At 35.9% G+C, this 16,134-nt stretch overlaps 3 protein-coding genes across 6 annotated transcripts; all 3 read left to right on the top strand.

Annotated features, from left to right (window-relative positions):
- Positions 1-84: 84 nt before the first annotated feature.
- Positions 85-3,753, top strand: LOC123214478 (protein FAR1-RELATED SEQUENCE 5). 3 transcript variants are annotated; one of them, XM_044634261.1, is made up of 3 exons: positions 85-2,668; positions 3,078-3,123; positions 3,377-3,753. In XM_044634261.1, exons 1-2 carry the CDS (start codon positions 506-508, stop codon positions 3,114-3,116), a joined length of 2,202 nt encoding a protein of 733 aa, XP_044490196.1. In that variant the 5' UTR covers positions 85-505; the 3' UTR covers positions 3,117-3,123; positions 3,377-3,753. The 3 variants fall into 3 exon arrangements, with proteins under 3 accessions (XP_044490196.1, XP_044490197.1, XP_044490195.1); XM_044634262.1 differs by having other exon boundaries at positions 3,073-3,123; positions 3,377-3,479; XM_044634260.1 differs by lacking the exon at positions 3,078-3,123 and having other exon boundaries at positions 87-2,668.
- A 768-nt stretch (positions 3,754-4,521) lies between these two features.
- LOC123213307 (protein FAR1-RELATED SEQUENCE 9) lies at positions 4,522-8,070 on the top strand. The gene is made up of 3 exons (XM_044632707.1): positions 4,522-4,710; positions 5,056-6,550; positions 7,741-8,070. Exons 2-3 carry the CDS (start codon positions 5,072-5,074, stop codon positions 7,906-7,908), a joined length of 1,647 nt encoding a protein of 548 aa, XP_044488642.1. The 5' UTR covers positions 4,522-4,710; positions 5,056-5,071; the 3' UTR covers positions 7,909-8,070.
- A 270-nt stretch (positions 8,071-8,340) lies between these two features.
- Positions 8,341-16,096, top strand: LOC123213308 (AT-rich interactive domain-containing protein 6-like). Of its 2 annotated transcripts, none has more exons than XM_044632710.1 (13): positions 8,341-8,565; positions 8,724-9,652; positions 9,748-9,787; positions 10,053-10,105; positions 10,441-10,486; positions 10,612-10,704; positions 11,918-12,040; positions 12,169-12,220; positions 12,342-12,417; positions 12,516-12,582; positions 12,681-12,731; positions 15,065-15,157; positions 15,620-16,096. In XM_044632710.1, exons 2-13 carry the CDS (start codon positions 8,868-8,870, stop codon positions 15,722-15,724), a joined length of 1,584 nt encoding a protein of 527 aa, XP_044488645.1. In that variant the 5' UTR covers positions 8,341-8,565; positions 8,724-8,867; the 3' UTR covers positions 15,725-16,096. The 2 variants fall into 2 exon arrangements, with proteins under 2 accessions (XP_044488645.1, XP_044488643.1); XM_044632708.1 differs by having other exon boundaries at positions 8,347-8,565; positions 8,850-9,652.
- Positions 16,097-16,134: the final 38 nt, after the last annotated feature.

The following is a 16,134-nucleotide window of genomic DNA, read 5'->3' as shown; positions in this document are numbered from 1 at the left end:
TACGCACCAGATCATCTCAAAGTCAGATCAGGCGGTAGAGACGGTAGGTAGGACCAGAACACAGTACTTAGGTTAGAAAGTTCAACACATGAACCCACATTCCCACTGCTCTCACGTTTCTCCTTGCTCTCTCTTCTTCAAGACTTCAACTCTTGAAAAATGAAAAATTCTTGAAATTCCTTCACTTCAACCCACCCCAATTCTCACCAATCTCGTAAGAATTCCCAAATTTAACTTCCATTCTTCTAGGGTTTCTTTCCCCTTCTCAATCTTTACTTGAAACCCTAGACTCCAATGAAAAGACCTTCTCTTTTTTGTGTGTCAGTGCCACAACTCTTCTACTTTGCCAATTAATTGCCGGGCTGACGTTCTTTACACTAGGGATCAACCGGAGGAGAGTGAGGCGCAAATACTCAAAGTTTATATTGTAAAAATGGTTAGTTAATGGGTTTATTTTTCATTTTTGTGCAAGATTGTGTTGTGGAGGTATATCTATTAGATTGAAATGGACAGCGAGATTTTAGAATTCGATATAGGTTTAGGAGGAGTGGGTAGTGGGAGAGACGGAGATGAGGGTGTTGATGAAGAGGACATGGATGATAGTCCTCTTCCTGTCACTACTGGTAATACTGGGAGTGGTGAAATTTACCTTCCTGAGGGTGACCTTTTGGATCTTGAACCTTATGAGGGCATGGAATTTGAATCTGAAGAGGCTGCCAAAGCCTTTTACAATTCTTATGCTCGACGTGTTGGGTTCAGTACTCGTGTCAGTTCCTCGCGCCGTTCCAGGCGGGATGGAGCTATTATTCAAAGACAATTTGTTTGTGCTAAAGAAGGGTTTAGGAATTTGAATGAGAAGCGCACAAAGGATAGGGAGATTAAGAGACCTCGAACTGTTACTAGAGTTGGGTGCAAAGCATCTTTGTCCGTTAAAATGCACAATTCTGGGAAATGGGTTGTGTCTAGTTTTTTTAAAGAACACAATCATGAGCTAGTTCCTCCCGATCAGGTTCATTGCCTTCGTTCTCACAGGCAAATCTCTGGTCCTGCTAAAACCTTGATTGATACCTTGCAAGCAGCTGGAATGGGCCCTCGTAGGATTATGTCAGCCTTAATAAAAGAATATGGTGGAATAAGCAAAGTTGGATTTACAGAGGTGGACTGTAGGAATTACATGAGAAATAATCGGCAGAGGAGCTTAGAAGGAGACATTCAGCTACTTTTGGATTATTTGAGGCAAATGCATGCAGAGAACCCCAATTTCTATTATGCTGTGCAGGGTGATGACGACCAGTCTGTCAGCAATGTCTTCTGGGCTGATCCAAAGGCTAGGACTAATTACACTTACTTTGGTGATACTGTTACCTTTGATACAACCTACAGGTCCAATAGGTATCGCTTACCCTTTGCAACTTTCACTGGAGTAAACCATCACGGACAGCCTGTCTTGTTTGGATGTGCGTTCTTAATCAATGAATCTGAAGCATCTTTTGTTTGGTTGTTTAATACATGGCTTGCAGCAATGTCTGGTCACCCCCCAGTGTCAATCACTACTGATCATGATGCCGTGATACGATCAGCCATCACTCAGGTTTTCCCAGAGACACGTCATCGTTTCTGCAAATGGCACATCTTCAAAAAATGTCAGGAGAAATTGTCCCATATTTTTCTCAAGTATCCAAATTTTGAAGCAGAGTTTCATAAATGTGTCAACTTGACTGAGTCAATTGAAGAATTTGAGTCTTTCTGGTTGTCTCTGTTTGATAGATATGAACTCAGGGATCATGAGTGGCTTCAAACAATTTACCATGCTCGCAGGCAGTGGGTTCCAGTATATCTGAGGGACACTTTTTTCGCAGAAATGTCCATAACTCAACGAAGTGATAGTATGAATTCATACTTTGACGGTTTTATTAATGCTTCAACCAATCTTAGTCAATTTTTTAAGTTGTATGAGAAAGCACTAGAATCTCGAAATGAGAAAGAAGTGAAAGCAGACTATGATACGATGAATACTTCCCCGGTTTTGAAGACTCCATCTCCAATGGAGAGACAGGCATCTGAGCTTTACACCAGAAAACTGTTTATGAGATTTCAAGAGGAGCTGGTTGGGACGCTTACATTCACAGCTTCAAAAGCTGAGGATGATGGGGAGATCATTACATATCAAGTGGCAAAGTTTGGGGAGGATCATAAAGCTTACTATGTCAAATTTAATGTTTTAGAGATGAAAGCCTCTTGTAGTTGCCAGATGTTTGAGTTTTCAGGTCTTCTCTGTCGACATATACTGGCAGTCTTTCGGGTGACTAATGTCCTTACACTTCTGTCCCATTATATCTTGAAACGATGGACAAGAAATGCTAAGAGCAGTGTTATATTAGAAGAACATGCAAATGATGTATATACCAATTATCTAGAATCTCATACAGTTCGATATAATACACTACGTCATGAAGTATTTAAATTTGTAGATGAAGGGGCACAGTCAGTGGATGCTTACAATGCGGCAATGATAGCTTTGCAAGATGCTGCGAGAAAAGTTGCAGTGGCAACAAGGAATGATGGGAAAACTACTTTGGTGAATGGGCGCATGAGGACCAAAACTGAGGCAAATCGACCAATTAGTATTAGTGCAAATCATCTTGTCTCCAGCCAACCTTTGTCAGAGGTGTGAATCATTTTTCAGTTATGTTGTGCATTGCTTATATATATTTGTTAATTTTTATGTGATAATTTATAGTCTCTTTAATGAGGATGTGTTTTTCTTTTTAATAAATCTTTGTAGTTTAATGATATTGTGCTAAAAAACTATAAAACACTGAAAGCTAATGTTACACTTACATAGCACTTCTTTGGGTTTTGTCTCTGATGTGCAAAATATATTATGAGCATGTCATAGTGTTCGGTTGATTGATTGGGTGGTACATGGTTTAAGGGTTGGTTCTTCGGGTCTAGTGGTATGGCAGAGCTGCATGTCTTTTTAGGTTTGTTTTGAACCATTTAAGTTTCAGTCATATCAACTAAGCATTTTCTACTTTATGATTCAAAGAATTTAATCGTTCTTTTCAATAGTGCAGCAACATGTAGCAGTTGACTGGAGTGTAGGAATTTTATGATATTCATGTGAGTCTTTCTTTCATGCTTGTCTTTTATCACCTCAAAGCCTCAAACTCATGTCATGTGTTTGCCAACTCCAATGGTTATACGGACATGTCATTTATAGCATTAATGCTGTTCTATTGCTTCATTTCCTGTCATGTATGAATGCTGCCTATTCTGCTATTATATTTCTACCGATGATTTGAGTCTGGCAATGCAAGATGGTATGTGTATATTATCTGCTATGGACTGTTGTAATATTCACTTACTTTTGCAGGATGATTTGGACAAAAAAATTCGAGAACTAACCAGTGAGCTTGAATTTGCAAGTCGTAAATGTGAAGTTTATCGGGCTAACCTGCTTTCAGTATTAAAAGATATTGAGGACCATAAGCTACAGTTGTCGATAAGAGTGCAAAACATAAAGATTAGTCTGAAAGACAGCCCTTAAAAGAAGCTATACAATTTTATTTTGTATTTTTTTCTTGTTAAATTTTTTTCTTTTGTACTTCTAGTTCTCCCTTGGCAAGGCTCTGTTACATTTACCTGCTGATGCTGTGGAGATAGGTTAGCTTTACACTTTCTGTTACCTTGTACAGTCTACGTAATTTCTTTAGATGCTTATGTTGCCAATTTCAAGTTATATTTCCTTCATTTAACTTCTATACTGCCTATACATGTAAATTCAACTGGGCATTTTCAGGATGAACAAAAAAAATTATTGCTTTGTAAAATGCAAAAAAAGAAAAGCTGATAAAGGTTGAAATGTATATGAAGATGGCAGCCTTTTTTCCTATCCAATATCTTTTTTTTTTTTTTTTTTTTTTTTGGGGTAAGTCAATCCAATGTCAATTGAAACTGAGGGGGTTCATTTCTGTCAATTAATGGATTTATCTTTCAATTTAGCACTGAGTTTTTGTAATTGAAGATAATTCTTGAGAATGTGTCTTCCCACCTTATGGTTAAAGATATTGGGTTTCCATTTGTGTGTCATGATAACTTAAAGCTTGTGAAAAATTACTAACTAAAGTTAATTATATCCAATCTTAAGAGTTAACAAAATTGAACAAAATTGATAAAATATTTAAACTTATAATGTAAAAGTTTAAGTCTAATTATTATGTTTTAGATTTATTTATCCGATAAATACAAACGAGATTTATATTATAAAAAAAATGATTAATCATATCTTAATGCTTATAAAAATGAAAGTGTTAATAAAGATAATGTATTAACTCAATTAATAAATCATATAATTTAGAAGCACCTAAAAGAGATTATTCAACAAGAAAAAAGAAATCCAACTTTACAATAAGTGAATTAATTTAGAGTGATTATATTTTCAACTTCAAATGTGGGATAAAATAAAATAAATAAACAAGAAAAGGCCAAATGTGGGTGGAAGAAATATTTCATTTATTCGGGTCTGGGTCACAACGGGGAATACCCGTGAGTGCGTTCAGTTCTTCTTCCAACAGTATCTCTTCTGTTTTTAGTTAATCTGGATAAGAAAAATTCAAGTACTAAATCGTTTTGAAGAGGCAGAGACCGCTAACAGCCATCAGAAACCTAGAAAAATAAATACCCCACCTTCTCTGCCGGGCACTTTAGGTCAGTTTCTCCATTTTCTTATTTCTTTTCTTGTTATTTACTTTCAGAAACCTAAATCCTTTTCGTTAAATTTTATATTTTTCTGCTAAATTAACATTCGTCCTACAGAAAATGTTCTAATTCCCTTTATTAAATTCTCTTGGAAAATTCCCAACTAAGTTTGCCCAATATTAATTAATACATACTTAACTCGACTTCACTCGTTTTAGACTGAAAAGAATAGTATTGCGCATGTTCAAACTTTTTTTTTTTTCATTTTTTAGTAAATAATCTGTGGTGTAAATGTGTTAATAAATTAGGAATATTATGGTTTATTATTTATCTGTTACTTCCATGCTGGTACAGTTGATTTTTGGAGTCCATGAGTGGCGGCAGACAGAGGACCCTTGGTAGTGGGGGTCAGCATATATTGGACTACTTGAAACGGATGCACGCGGAGAATCCTTCTTTCTATTATGCAGTTCAGGCTCAGGGTGATAATGATCATACTGCTGGAAACATATTTTGGACGGATGCAACATCTAGGCTGAACTATTCTTACTTTGGAGATACTGTCACATTTGACACAGCATACAGATCGAATCGGTATAGGGTTCCATTTGCCTCTTTCACAGGGCTGAATCATCATGGTCAGCCTGTGTTGTTTGGGTGTGCTCTAATTCTTAACGAATCTGAGTCTTCATTCATCTGGCTGTTTCAAACCTGGCTTCATGCAGTGTCTGGGTGCCACCCTGTCTCCATCACAACTGACCCAGATAGCTTGATTCAGGTAGCTGTGACACAGGTTCTTCCTGAAACCCGTCACCGTTTCTGTAAATGGGGAATATTTAGAGAAACACAAGAGAAACTGGCTCAAATTTATCAATCACATCCTGTGTTTGAAACTGAATTTCACAAGTGTATTAATGAGACTGAAACAATTGATGAATTTGAGTCAGCTTGGCAGTCACTGCTGGAAAGATACTATGTAATGGATAATGAATGGCTGCAATCAATGTATAATGCTCGGCAACAATGGGTTCCAGTTTATATGCGAGACACCTTTTTTGGCGAGATGTCTGCTGCTGACAGAAGTGGAGGGAACTTGTTCTTTGATGGATATGTGAATGCATCAACTACCATACAGATACTCATAAAACAGTATGAGAAAGCTGTAGCGAGCTGGCATGAGAAGGAATTAAAGGCAGATTATGACACTACCAACACTGCACCGGTGCTGAAGACACCATCTCCAATGGAAAAACAAGCAGCGAACCTCTATACAAGAAGAGCATTTATGAAATTTCAAGAGGAATTGGTTGAGACCCTTGCTAATCCTGCAACTAAGATTGATGACTCAGGAGCCATCATAATGTATCGTGTGGCCAAATTTGGTGAAGACCACAAAGCTCGAACTGTCAGTTTCAATTCTTTTGAGATGAAAGCTAGCTGCAGCTGCCAAATGTTTGAATATTCAGGAATAATTTGTAGGCACATTTTAGCAGTTTTTAGAGCAAAAAATGTTCTTACATTACCTTCTCAATATGTATTAAAACGATGGACAAGAAATGCCAAGACCGGAGTTGTGACAGATGAACCGTCATCTGAATTGGCAAATAATGCTAGAGAGTCTTTAACGGTTCGATATAACAATCTACGCCAGGAAGCGATCAAATATGTTGAAGAAGGGGCAAAATCAATTCACATTTATAATGTTGCAATGGATGCTTTACAAGAGGCTACCAGGAAGGTTGCTGCCGCAAAGAATCAAGGTTCTGGAGTCACTCATGCCAGCACTTTGACAAATGGAGGTAGCCAAGAGTTGCATTTAGCTGAAGGAACTCCAACGCTTCAATCGACGGTTAGTTTCTCTTACCCTGCAACTGATAGAGTTCAAGGTTCTTCATTATTTTAAAGAAGAATTGCTTGCACATGCTGCTGATTTATTTAATTGTTTAAAGCTAAAGCAACATAATAGGTTTCAGAGTTGCTAAACCAGGGAGCAGTTTTTTGAAAATGAACTGTACAACATAATAGATCTCCTATATTATCTGATGATTATTTAGTTTGTTTATACCTTTTATACCTTCATTGTTTATCCCTTTTTTACTAGGGCTTGAGGCTTTTTTCTGCTGGGAATATCAGTGACAGATTGATACAAGCAAATTGTAATAGTTATTTGTCCCCTTGAGGATTTATTTTAGCAAATTGTAATAGCTCTAAACCCAAACATTAGTACCATCATTCATTGCATGGAGTCTACGATTTTCACTAGTAAGGTCTTGATAATGCTTTATATGTAGAAACTCAAGCAAGCTTATTAATCCTTGAATCAGTAGATCCTCCAAACTCAAATAATAGCTTGAAAGACACATGATTTTTCCAAATTAAATAAAATGTAAAATCAGCTTATCTGCTTAGATCTCTTGAAGAGGAAGCAATTGAAGAGGAAGCAAGAGGTATAGGATGAAATCTCCCTTATACTAGCAAATTAACTTGGAGGGGGATTCATTTGAGTTGTACTTGGGGAAAGAGAAATAAAAGAAAAAACATAGACTGTTTCATAAAGCCCATGTGATAAGTTGTATTTGGCTCAATTGCAGGATCTAAGTGCATCAATAAATAAACAAAAAGTGGGAGCAACTTAATTTTGAAGCATTCCAGGATGTGTCAGACTTAACCAAAATACAATTTCATAACTGAGAATTTGTGGGTTACTCAGAATTTTGTTTTTTATCCTCCTTAATTGGTGTATGTATCTTTAAGTGTTTTGTTGCATATCATAGTTGCTTGTTTTTTTGTATTATTCATGTTGGTCTATACTTGTACTTACACTAGTGAGAATGACCTTTTATTGATGCTCCTCTGAGTTTTGTTCTTCTTCTTCGTTATGCGTGTGTCACATATATTGCTGAATGACCTTATACTGATGTCTTAGAACGTTTTATAATATCTGAAGACAATATATTTTCTTTGTCTACAACATCACTAGGTCACTAGGTATGCCTTCATTTAATTTTCTCTTATATTTTTCTCCCTTCTCCTGTCCAGGATGAGAAGGAAAAGAAAATTCGTGAAATGACAGCGGAGTTGGAAAGCATAAATCATCGATGCGAAGTTTACCGGACAAATCTGCTAGCCGTTTTACGAGACATGGAAGAACAGAAATTAAAGTTAACAGTGAAGGTGCAAAATGCGAGGCTTAGTTTGAAAGAATGATAGCGTTGTAAGGGCAAGTCAATAGTCTGCTTTACCATTCTGTATCATTTGTGGCGAAATAATTTGTTCAGATTGTAGTTTAGAATGTATGACAAAGACTTCGGATAATCTTATACTACAGTATTCTTGAATGTAACTTCAATCATAGGGTTCTTCTCATAAGGCAAACGGGACAATGTTCCAATGTTGCATCTTAAAGAGGAAAAAAATCAACTAGTACATTTTATTCAGCAAAATACGCAACAGAAAAGTTGTTCATTCAATACAGTTCACATTTTTCAATCAAAGATAATTAATTGGAAATAAAATAATATGAAAAAACGGTGGATGGTATCGGTGTATTGTAGCAGAAGGAAAGTCAAGAAACATACAAAGAAAAGGGGAAATTTGTAAAACAAAAAGAAAAAATTTGGAAATATTTAAAAAAATGGAGGTATAGTTTGGTGACACATGTGAGAAAGATGAGAAGATAAATAGAGGCGTGACAGTTTAGCTCTGCTCTGTCTTCCCCCTTCTATGCAAACAAACACTGCCGCGTTCTCACTTGTTTCTGGCTTTCTGCAACTCCTAAACAAAACAATACAAAAAACAGCGTTAGGGTTTTAAGCTAATCTCAACTTAACTTAAACGGCTGCTTTATCTCTCAGCTCAACCCAAGTACGGTTCTTCTTCTTTACTCCCCCATTGGTTTTTTTTTTTTTAATTTTTTTTTTATTGTTACTTTACTCTCCATTGTTATTTTAAACTAACTACGTATTTTTCTCTGTATGTAAATTATGTTTCTTTGTGTTTTTCTTTTACTTTTTATTTTAAAGGAGGCAACTGTATATGTTAGCTGCGGCCTGTCTTCTGCTTATATTGTTGCGGAGATCCTTTTGGCTTTTAGGGCTTTCTTTCTTTCTTTTCGTTTTGGAGGAGTTTAACTTTGCTTAAATGTACAGGAAGTTTTGTTTTTTAAAATGAGCGATAGTGAGACGGGTGGCGTCAAAAAAGAAAAGGGAAAAGAGGATATGGAGGAGGACGTGAATATGAACGATAAGAACCATCAGCTTGAAGCCAAAGACCCACCTTCGTCTGAACCAGAAAATGGAGACGCCACTAAGAAAGTTAAGGATGCTGATGTCAAAAGTATTGGATTAGCCACTGATGGTAAACCTGCTGTTGTTAATAACCAAACCCTTGCTGATGTTCAACCTTGTGACAATGTGGATGGATTAAATGGCAAAGATGAAGATGCCAAAATGGAGACAGTGGATAACAATGACAAGGCTGATGAATCAATTGTTGATGATAAAAATTTGGTCAAATTTGCTGCTGCTGCTAAAGTGGAGAATGATGCTGCAGCTGTTGATGAAACTGCGAATGAACTTTCTCATAGCAAGAATGATGGTGACCATGAGCTTCCACTAAATCCGCTGGGCTGTGTTGCATCGGATTTGAGGTCTTCTGAGATAAAAGCTGAAATTGATGAAAAAGATCAGGAATTGAATGGAGTGACTGAAACAGAGTTGTCTCCGAACAGTGAAGTTAAGGAGTCAAATCCTAATGTGGATGTTGGGTGTGAAGTTGGTATGAAAAGCTCAAACCTTTCCTTTCTTTATGAACCTCCAGTTGCTGAGGGTAATGAATCAGGAACTGAGGAGGAGCAAATAGCATTTGTAAAGGAGGTAGAAAATTTCTATAAAGAGAGAAGCCTAGAATTTAAGCACCCGAAGTTCTACAAAGAGGACCTGAATTTGCTCAAGTATGTATTTGTCCATCATAGTCGTTTGAGTTTGAGTATGGTTTCTACTGGGGAGTTTTTAACTTATTTGAGGTTATTGTGGTACTTTGGTTTAGGTTATGGAGAGCTGTGATCAAACTTGGTGGCTATGAAGAGGTTTGTTTGGTTTATCTCTTGAAATTTTTTCTTGTTCAAGTAATTATTTATTTATTTCAAATGCTGATCAGAGAAGCTTGATTTCACTGTGCTTCTAAGTTAAGCTATATGTTGTACCGGGTGCCTATATTGTGTTTAGTTTCTGGTGGTTTCTGATTCTGCTCAATCATCCAGCTGTAGTTCACTTGGTCTTTGTATTCCGTTTTAGTGAATGAAAGTATTACCAGAGGTATTAAAGCTTTTTAATGTTTCTGGGCATTTGCAGGTCACTTCATGCAAATTGTGGAGGCAAGTGGGAGAATCATTCAATCCCCCAAAGTAAGGATGACTATATATCTATGGAAAAAATGATGGAAAGCATTACGTTTTCATCTTATGAATTTGTTTTAATAAATTTGATCACACTGTCTGTTATACTGTGTTTTTTATTTGGTTGAGATACCCAAGTTTACAAGTTACAACAATATGTATGCTTCCCCTGGATAATGTTTAGTGAACCATTATTTGTTATATAACTCATCCCTGATTACTTTTCTACTTGCTTTTGTTGATAATGATAATTATTAATCACTGTGCTTTTATTTGTTTACTTTTTTTAATAAAAGAATTAAAGTTATTGTGTCAATAGATTTATGTGGTTTACATTTGGATAGGACATGCACCACTGTCTCCTGGACGTTCCGAATTTTTTATGAGAAGGTTACATTCTTAGCTTTGTCGATTTTGGTTTTTTTTTTTTTAATGCAATTTTATTTTGAGGAAAAAAGAAAAGCCAACTGCTTATTTGCATCTTTTAAATCTTTATTAATCATCACTTTTTGCAGGCTTTACTCGAATATGAGAAGCACAGATTGCAAGATGGTGAGCATTCTTACCGTGATGTTTCCCTTACAGAGCCCAGTAGGATTGAGAGTCAGGTAATTTGAAGGATGTTCAACCATGTCTTTGATGTGTCAAGAATGAAATGTTTTATCTTATTGCTACGATTTGTTTGTGCTTATCATGATACACCATGTATACATTATAGTCTTATTTGGTAGCACCATGTTCTCTGTGCTTCTCGAAAGGAATGAGATTATGAGATTTTGTCTACTTTTTTGTGGGGTATTGAATTTCGAGGATACGTTCTGGGTGATACTCTGTTGGACAGAAACTATAAGAAAGATTTAGGAATGGAAGATTGCTGGTGAAAATAGAAGTTCACATTCTTAGCAAGGCAAAGGCATGAAGTGATTTGTTATTGATGGCATCATGGAAGTAGGAGTTGTTACCCTTTGTAAATTAGGCCCTTTTGATCTTTTTTGTTCCCTTATAAATTGCAATTCCTTACATAGATTTAAATGTTCACTACACATAATAATTTACATGGTGCTTAGGAATGCTCTTGTGGGAAAATAAATCCACTGATGGATTGTGGAGTGTGTTGGAAATTGTGATTTGTGGGGGGATATGCCAAAGAATTGGATGGTTGGGAAAATTTGTAGTTGGTGTTGGTCAGTTGTATCAGTCATGTTGATTTGATCAATACAAGGGAAGATGATCTGTTGTAAAATCTCAGTGGGGTGGTTGATAGTGGTATAAGCATCTCTCTGTGTGGGTTGGCGTGGAGTATGTTGGCTATGCTTTTAGTTGCTATCTTTTTAAGTGGTAGCTTTGGGAAATATTTTGCTACTATATTCTGTTGATTCTTTTAAGCCGTGTCTTTAGAGTGGTTGTGAATATTTATGGTAGGTTGCTTGATGAAATTCTGGGGGACTAGATAAAGCTAATTAGGAGATTAATAATCTATGTTAGGTGTATATTGGTGTTTGAAGATGAGTGAGGTTTGATTTTATGACACTTTTCTCATTGTTGCTTCTAGTTTTCTCGATCTAAATCTTTCCCTGAAGGAATTGAACTTTGGTGTTTCTAATATAATTTATTTAAAATAAACCAGAAAAAGAAATTGCCAGTGATCTTTGGGCCATTTGTAGCATTTGTGGTGATTGTGCTTGTCATTGGATGGGCTTTCTGGTACTTTTTTTTGTTATTGCTAATTGTAGTGCTAAATTATGTACAAAATGATGCTCATGTGCATGAAATTACTAAAAAGTCATGCAACTTATGTGTGATTCATATGAATTGCTGCAGTCTGTTAGCTGCCAAGGTTTAGGATCGGGCAGGGCTCGGAGGGATGCCGCAGCTCGTGCTATGCAGGGTTGGCATTCTAAGCGTCTTCTTGGTAGTGGTGAGGTTTGTCAGCCAATCATCAAGGTCTGTGAAGATGTATAAATTATTAGCTAAATCTATTTTTTTTCACTTTATTTTATTTTAAATAAACCTCTTCACTTTCCATTGTGCTTTATTAACTGTTTTAAAACAAAATATTTTTTCTTAACTAGGAAAAGAACTCAAGCTCTACACCAAAGAGTGATAGACAGATTAAAAATATAGGTACAAATTCAACTGTCAGCATGTTGAGCAACCTCAATTGTCAACATTGTCCCCCATTTTTTATAGTATATTTTCCTGTTGTTGGACCATTACTCTCTGAAACTTGGTTTTATTGACTCAGGCATGCTGAAGCGTAAAAAGCCATCAAGTGTTGAGCATACTGTTCACATTTCTACTGTGAAAGGAGCGAATTCACAGTTAAGATCAGCGAATGCTTTTTGGTCTACTTCTTAACTTCTGTAATAAATCAAATTATATTCTGACTATTGAGAGTTCATTGCCATTCTTGTGGCAGATCGGATACAATGGTACTTGATATTGGACCTCCTGCCGATTGGGTGAAGATTAATGTGCAAAGAACTGTAAGTTTAGTGTTGCTCTTATGAAAGTGTAATATTTTTCCATTGAATAATATTTTGATGGATGTATAACTATCACAGAAAAAATTGGTTGTATGCAGAGTGATTGCTTTGAAGTATACGCTTTAGTTCCTGGGCTTTTGCGAGAGGAGGTAACACTTTAAATGGAATACTCTATGTTGCATTTTGTTTGTTTGTTTGTTTTTCAAACTGTAAGCAGAAATTGGTGTGATACTAAAAGTTAAAACATTCACAAAAGTACGAACAAGAATTCTGAAGTATGGATTGAAATGTACATGGCAACCCAAGGCAATTGAAAAAACGAAAATTCAAAATCAATATTGCAGGGAAGTTAAAAAAGATTCCTGGAGTAGAAGAAATCATACTTTCTGGTTCAAATCCCTTCTCCCCATAACTGTTCAAAAAGGGAACCCAACATGTGAAATTATATTTGGTTAAAGTTGTCTTCTAATAGGCTGGTCTCAATTTCAGAGTTACGGATGTAGAAATCTTAGGTATTCATTTAGGATATATTGACATTATATTCTATATATTTGTGTATATAAGATAGTTGATTATTTTTTATTATTAGAGGAAATTACTAATATGATTTCCTTGTTGTTTTAGAAAGAATCTTGTTAGAACATTAGAAGCTTCAATTTATTTTCTTATGGGATTGTGGGGTGTGTTCACTTCCTATATATTGTACTCTTATTTCAAAGATTAAAATCAGAGTTGTGTATATTCTCACAAAATTAGTTTCATGGTACCAAAGTCACAATCCTAAGTAGAGAACTGGCCTTTTTTTTTTTTTTGGGGGCCTTGAGGAGATCTAGGTGAGAGTTTGTTGGAAAACAGAAATCACCGGTAACCCCTTTACTGTCAGAAAAATCCACAAGCTGTCAAAAAAGTCTGGAAGCAAACGAAAAAGCCCAAAAGCCACCATAAAAGCACAAACTTTAGCCGGAATTGTCACAGAAACTCTGAAAAGGTTTAGAAGCAGTTGGAAAAGCCCAAAAAGTTGTTGAAAAAAGACAATGCTGAAATAGCACAGGAAGTGTCAATACCTCTGTAGTCCTTCGTCATCACTAGAAACACAAAGGTAGCCCACAGGAAGTGTTGTTTATCTCTTGGTAAATCGCAGATCTGCTACTGGAAACTATAGATCTACCTGATATTCCTTTTTCTGCTGGTCTCGTCAATCTTTTTTTGAAGACTTACAACCATGAACACAGGAAAAGAAGTCTATAGTTCAAAGAAGGTTGTATCATCTACTACTTCATCTGAATAAATCCAGCAAACCAGGGTCTCACAATCTTCTGGATCCGAATCATCCGTACAGATCATCAATCAGAAGCTGAATGGAAAAAAACTTCAATGGTCCCAATCAGTCCTCTTAGTATTCCAACATACTAAGAGGACTGATGAGACTAGATTACCCAATACTAGAGATCCAACATATGCAATGTGGGATCTCAACAATTCCATCGTTGTGGCCTAGTTGATTAACTCAATGGAGCCCCATATTGGTTGCTCTTATTAAAATACATTGAGAGGATATTTTGAATATTTATGTAGATAGGATAGTCGACTATTTTTTATTATTAGAGGTAGTTACTAATTTGATTTTCTTGTTGTTTTAGAAAGAATCTGGTTAGAATACTAGGAGCTTTAATTTGTTTCCATTTTTTATGAGAGCGTGGGTTGTGTCCACTTCCTATATATTGTACCCTTATTTCATAAATTAAAGTCAGAGTTGTATATTCTTTCAGCAATAATACTATATACACAACTTTATGTACAAATAACGATGTGTCATCATGTGATTGAGTGTTGTTTTATCTTTAATTTTCAACTATCTAATCACATAACGATATATTATTGTTTGTATACAACGTTGTGCACATAGCACTACTCTTTCTTTCAGAATTAGTTTCAGAGCTTAAGGTTGACCTGATTGTATAATAACATTAGTCAACCGCATAGATGTCTAGGTTGGGTGGACTTTATACCGGCTTGGTTTAACCGGTCTGTATGGTTTTTGTTCACTGGCCTTTAATTTGTAGCTATTGCCAAGGTTATGGTTTTTGTTCACCGGCCTGTATTTAAATGAACCGACTGTAGTCAGATCACAAATGCACTTTCTAGTGTTCATGTACGCACAATTCCAAGGGATTTAACAAAATTTATGACATTCAAATCTCCCTATACATCCCCTACCTTGTATATTATATTTCACTGTATTGTAACTACTAAAAGTTATAGGGTTTAGTAGTAGTTGCTAGTTTCGAAACAAATGCTCATTCTTGAATTTTCTTGGTTATCAGAAAACTAATATATATTAAGTAAAAATATTTATCAAACAAGGAGAAACCTTCTCATAAACCTGTACAATTCGCACTTTTAACAAATGTTTGCTCAATTTTTGCTTTTGATGCTCCAGCTTCCGTTGATAATTGCTTTTACTCTGTTCTTGGTGAACCAGGTGCATGTTCAGTCTGATCCAGCAGGACGCTTGGTTATATCTGGCCAACCAGAGCAACTGGATAATCCCTGGGGTGTGACACCTTTTAAGAAGGTTAGTCAAGGGTTGATAAGATTAAATTATCTAGCAATTGTGATTTTGCTATATGTGTAGTCATTTTGGCTTTGCAGCATCTTTACGTCACTTGAAAAGTATTGTGGATCTCTTCTCTCTTTAATGAGCTGTTAGATATCCCAAATAGCAAAGTATTTTGTTACTATCTAAACCTCTCCAAAGTGTACCACTTAATATGTTTGGTTATTAGAGCACTTAATGGTAATGATGTTAGGTGGATTGTGTTGAATTCTGATCTCATAATAATTTAAATCAATGCAAGAAACATGAAGTCATTGGGTTGATGTGATTTTTTCTCATTAGACATTGCTCTGTGAGGAGGATAAAAAAGCAAGAGTGGAAAAAACTAAAAGAAACTTTATGGAAGTCTCATACTAATAATTTTGTTTTATTTATGGAAATTGTATGGCCATATGTCATGTTGTTTTTCCATTTTAATAGGTTGTTAGCTTACCGTCCAGAATTGATCCACATCAAACATCTGCTGTCGTTACTCTGCACGGCCAGTTGTTTGTGCGTGTCCCATTTGAACAGTCAGATCCGTAGATTGTGGAGATTGTTGTCGCTTTCCCCGCATACAGGAATTTTTCCTTTGGCTTGGCCACAAGAAGATGAAACAAACTAACATCAAATTTTCAAGTCAGATTTTGCGGTGTAAGAAAACTAGTCCACAATGGCAATTGAAGATCAGGCTTATTTTATGAAAGCTTCTAGTTATGTTTATAATTTAGTATAATAGTTGGATAGGTATGGATGATTATGGTTTTCCTTTTATTGTTGAGAGAGATAAATATGTGGAACACTGTATCTTTTACCTTTCAGGAGGGTAGTTTATGTCACAAATTCCTTCTTTCTATTGCATTTTTAGCTTCTGTATGTCAGAACATAGTTTGATAAGCAAATAACTCTTATTTTATAGCTCGCATGTTACCGATGTTGCAAATTTCTTCTTCCTA

Source organism: Mangifera indica, chromosome 4 (assembly GCF_011075055.1).
Source record: "Mangifera indica cultivar Alphonso chromosome 4, CATAS_Mindica_2.1, whole genome shotgun sequence".
NCBI classification, from domain to species: Eukaryota; Viridiplantae; Streptophyta; class Magnoliopsida; order Sapindales; family Anacardiaceae; genus Mangifera; species Mangifera indica.
This window is presented reverse-complemented; position numbering and strand designations above follow the sequence as displayed.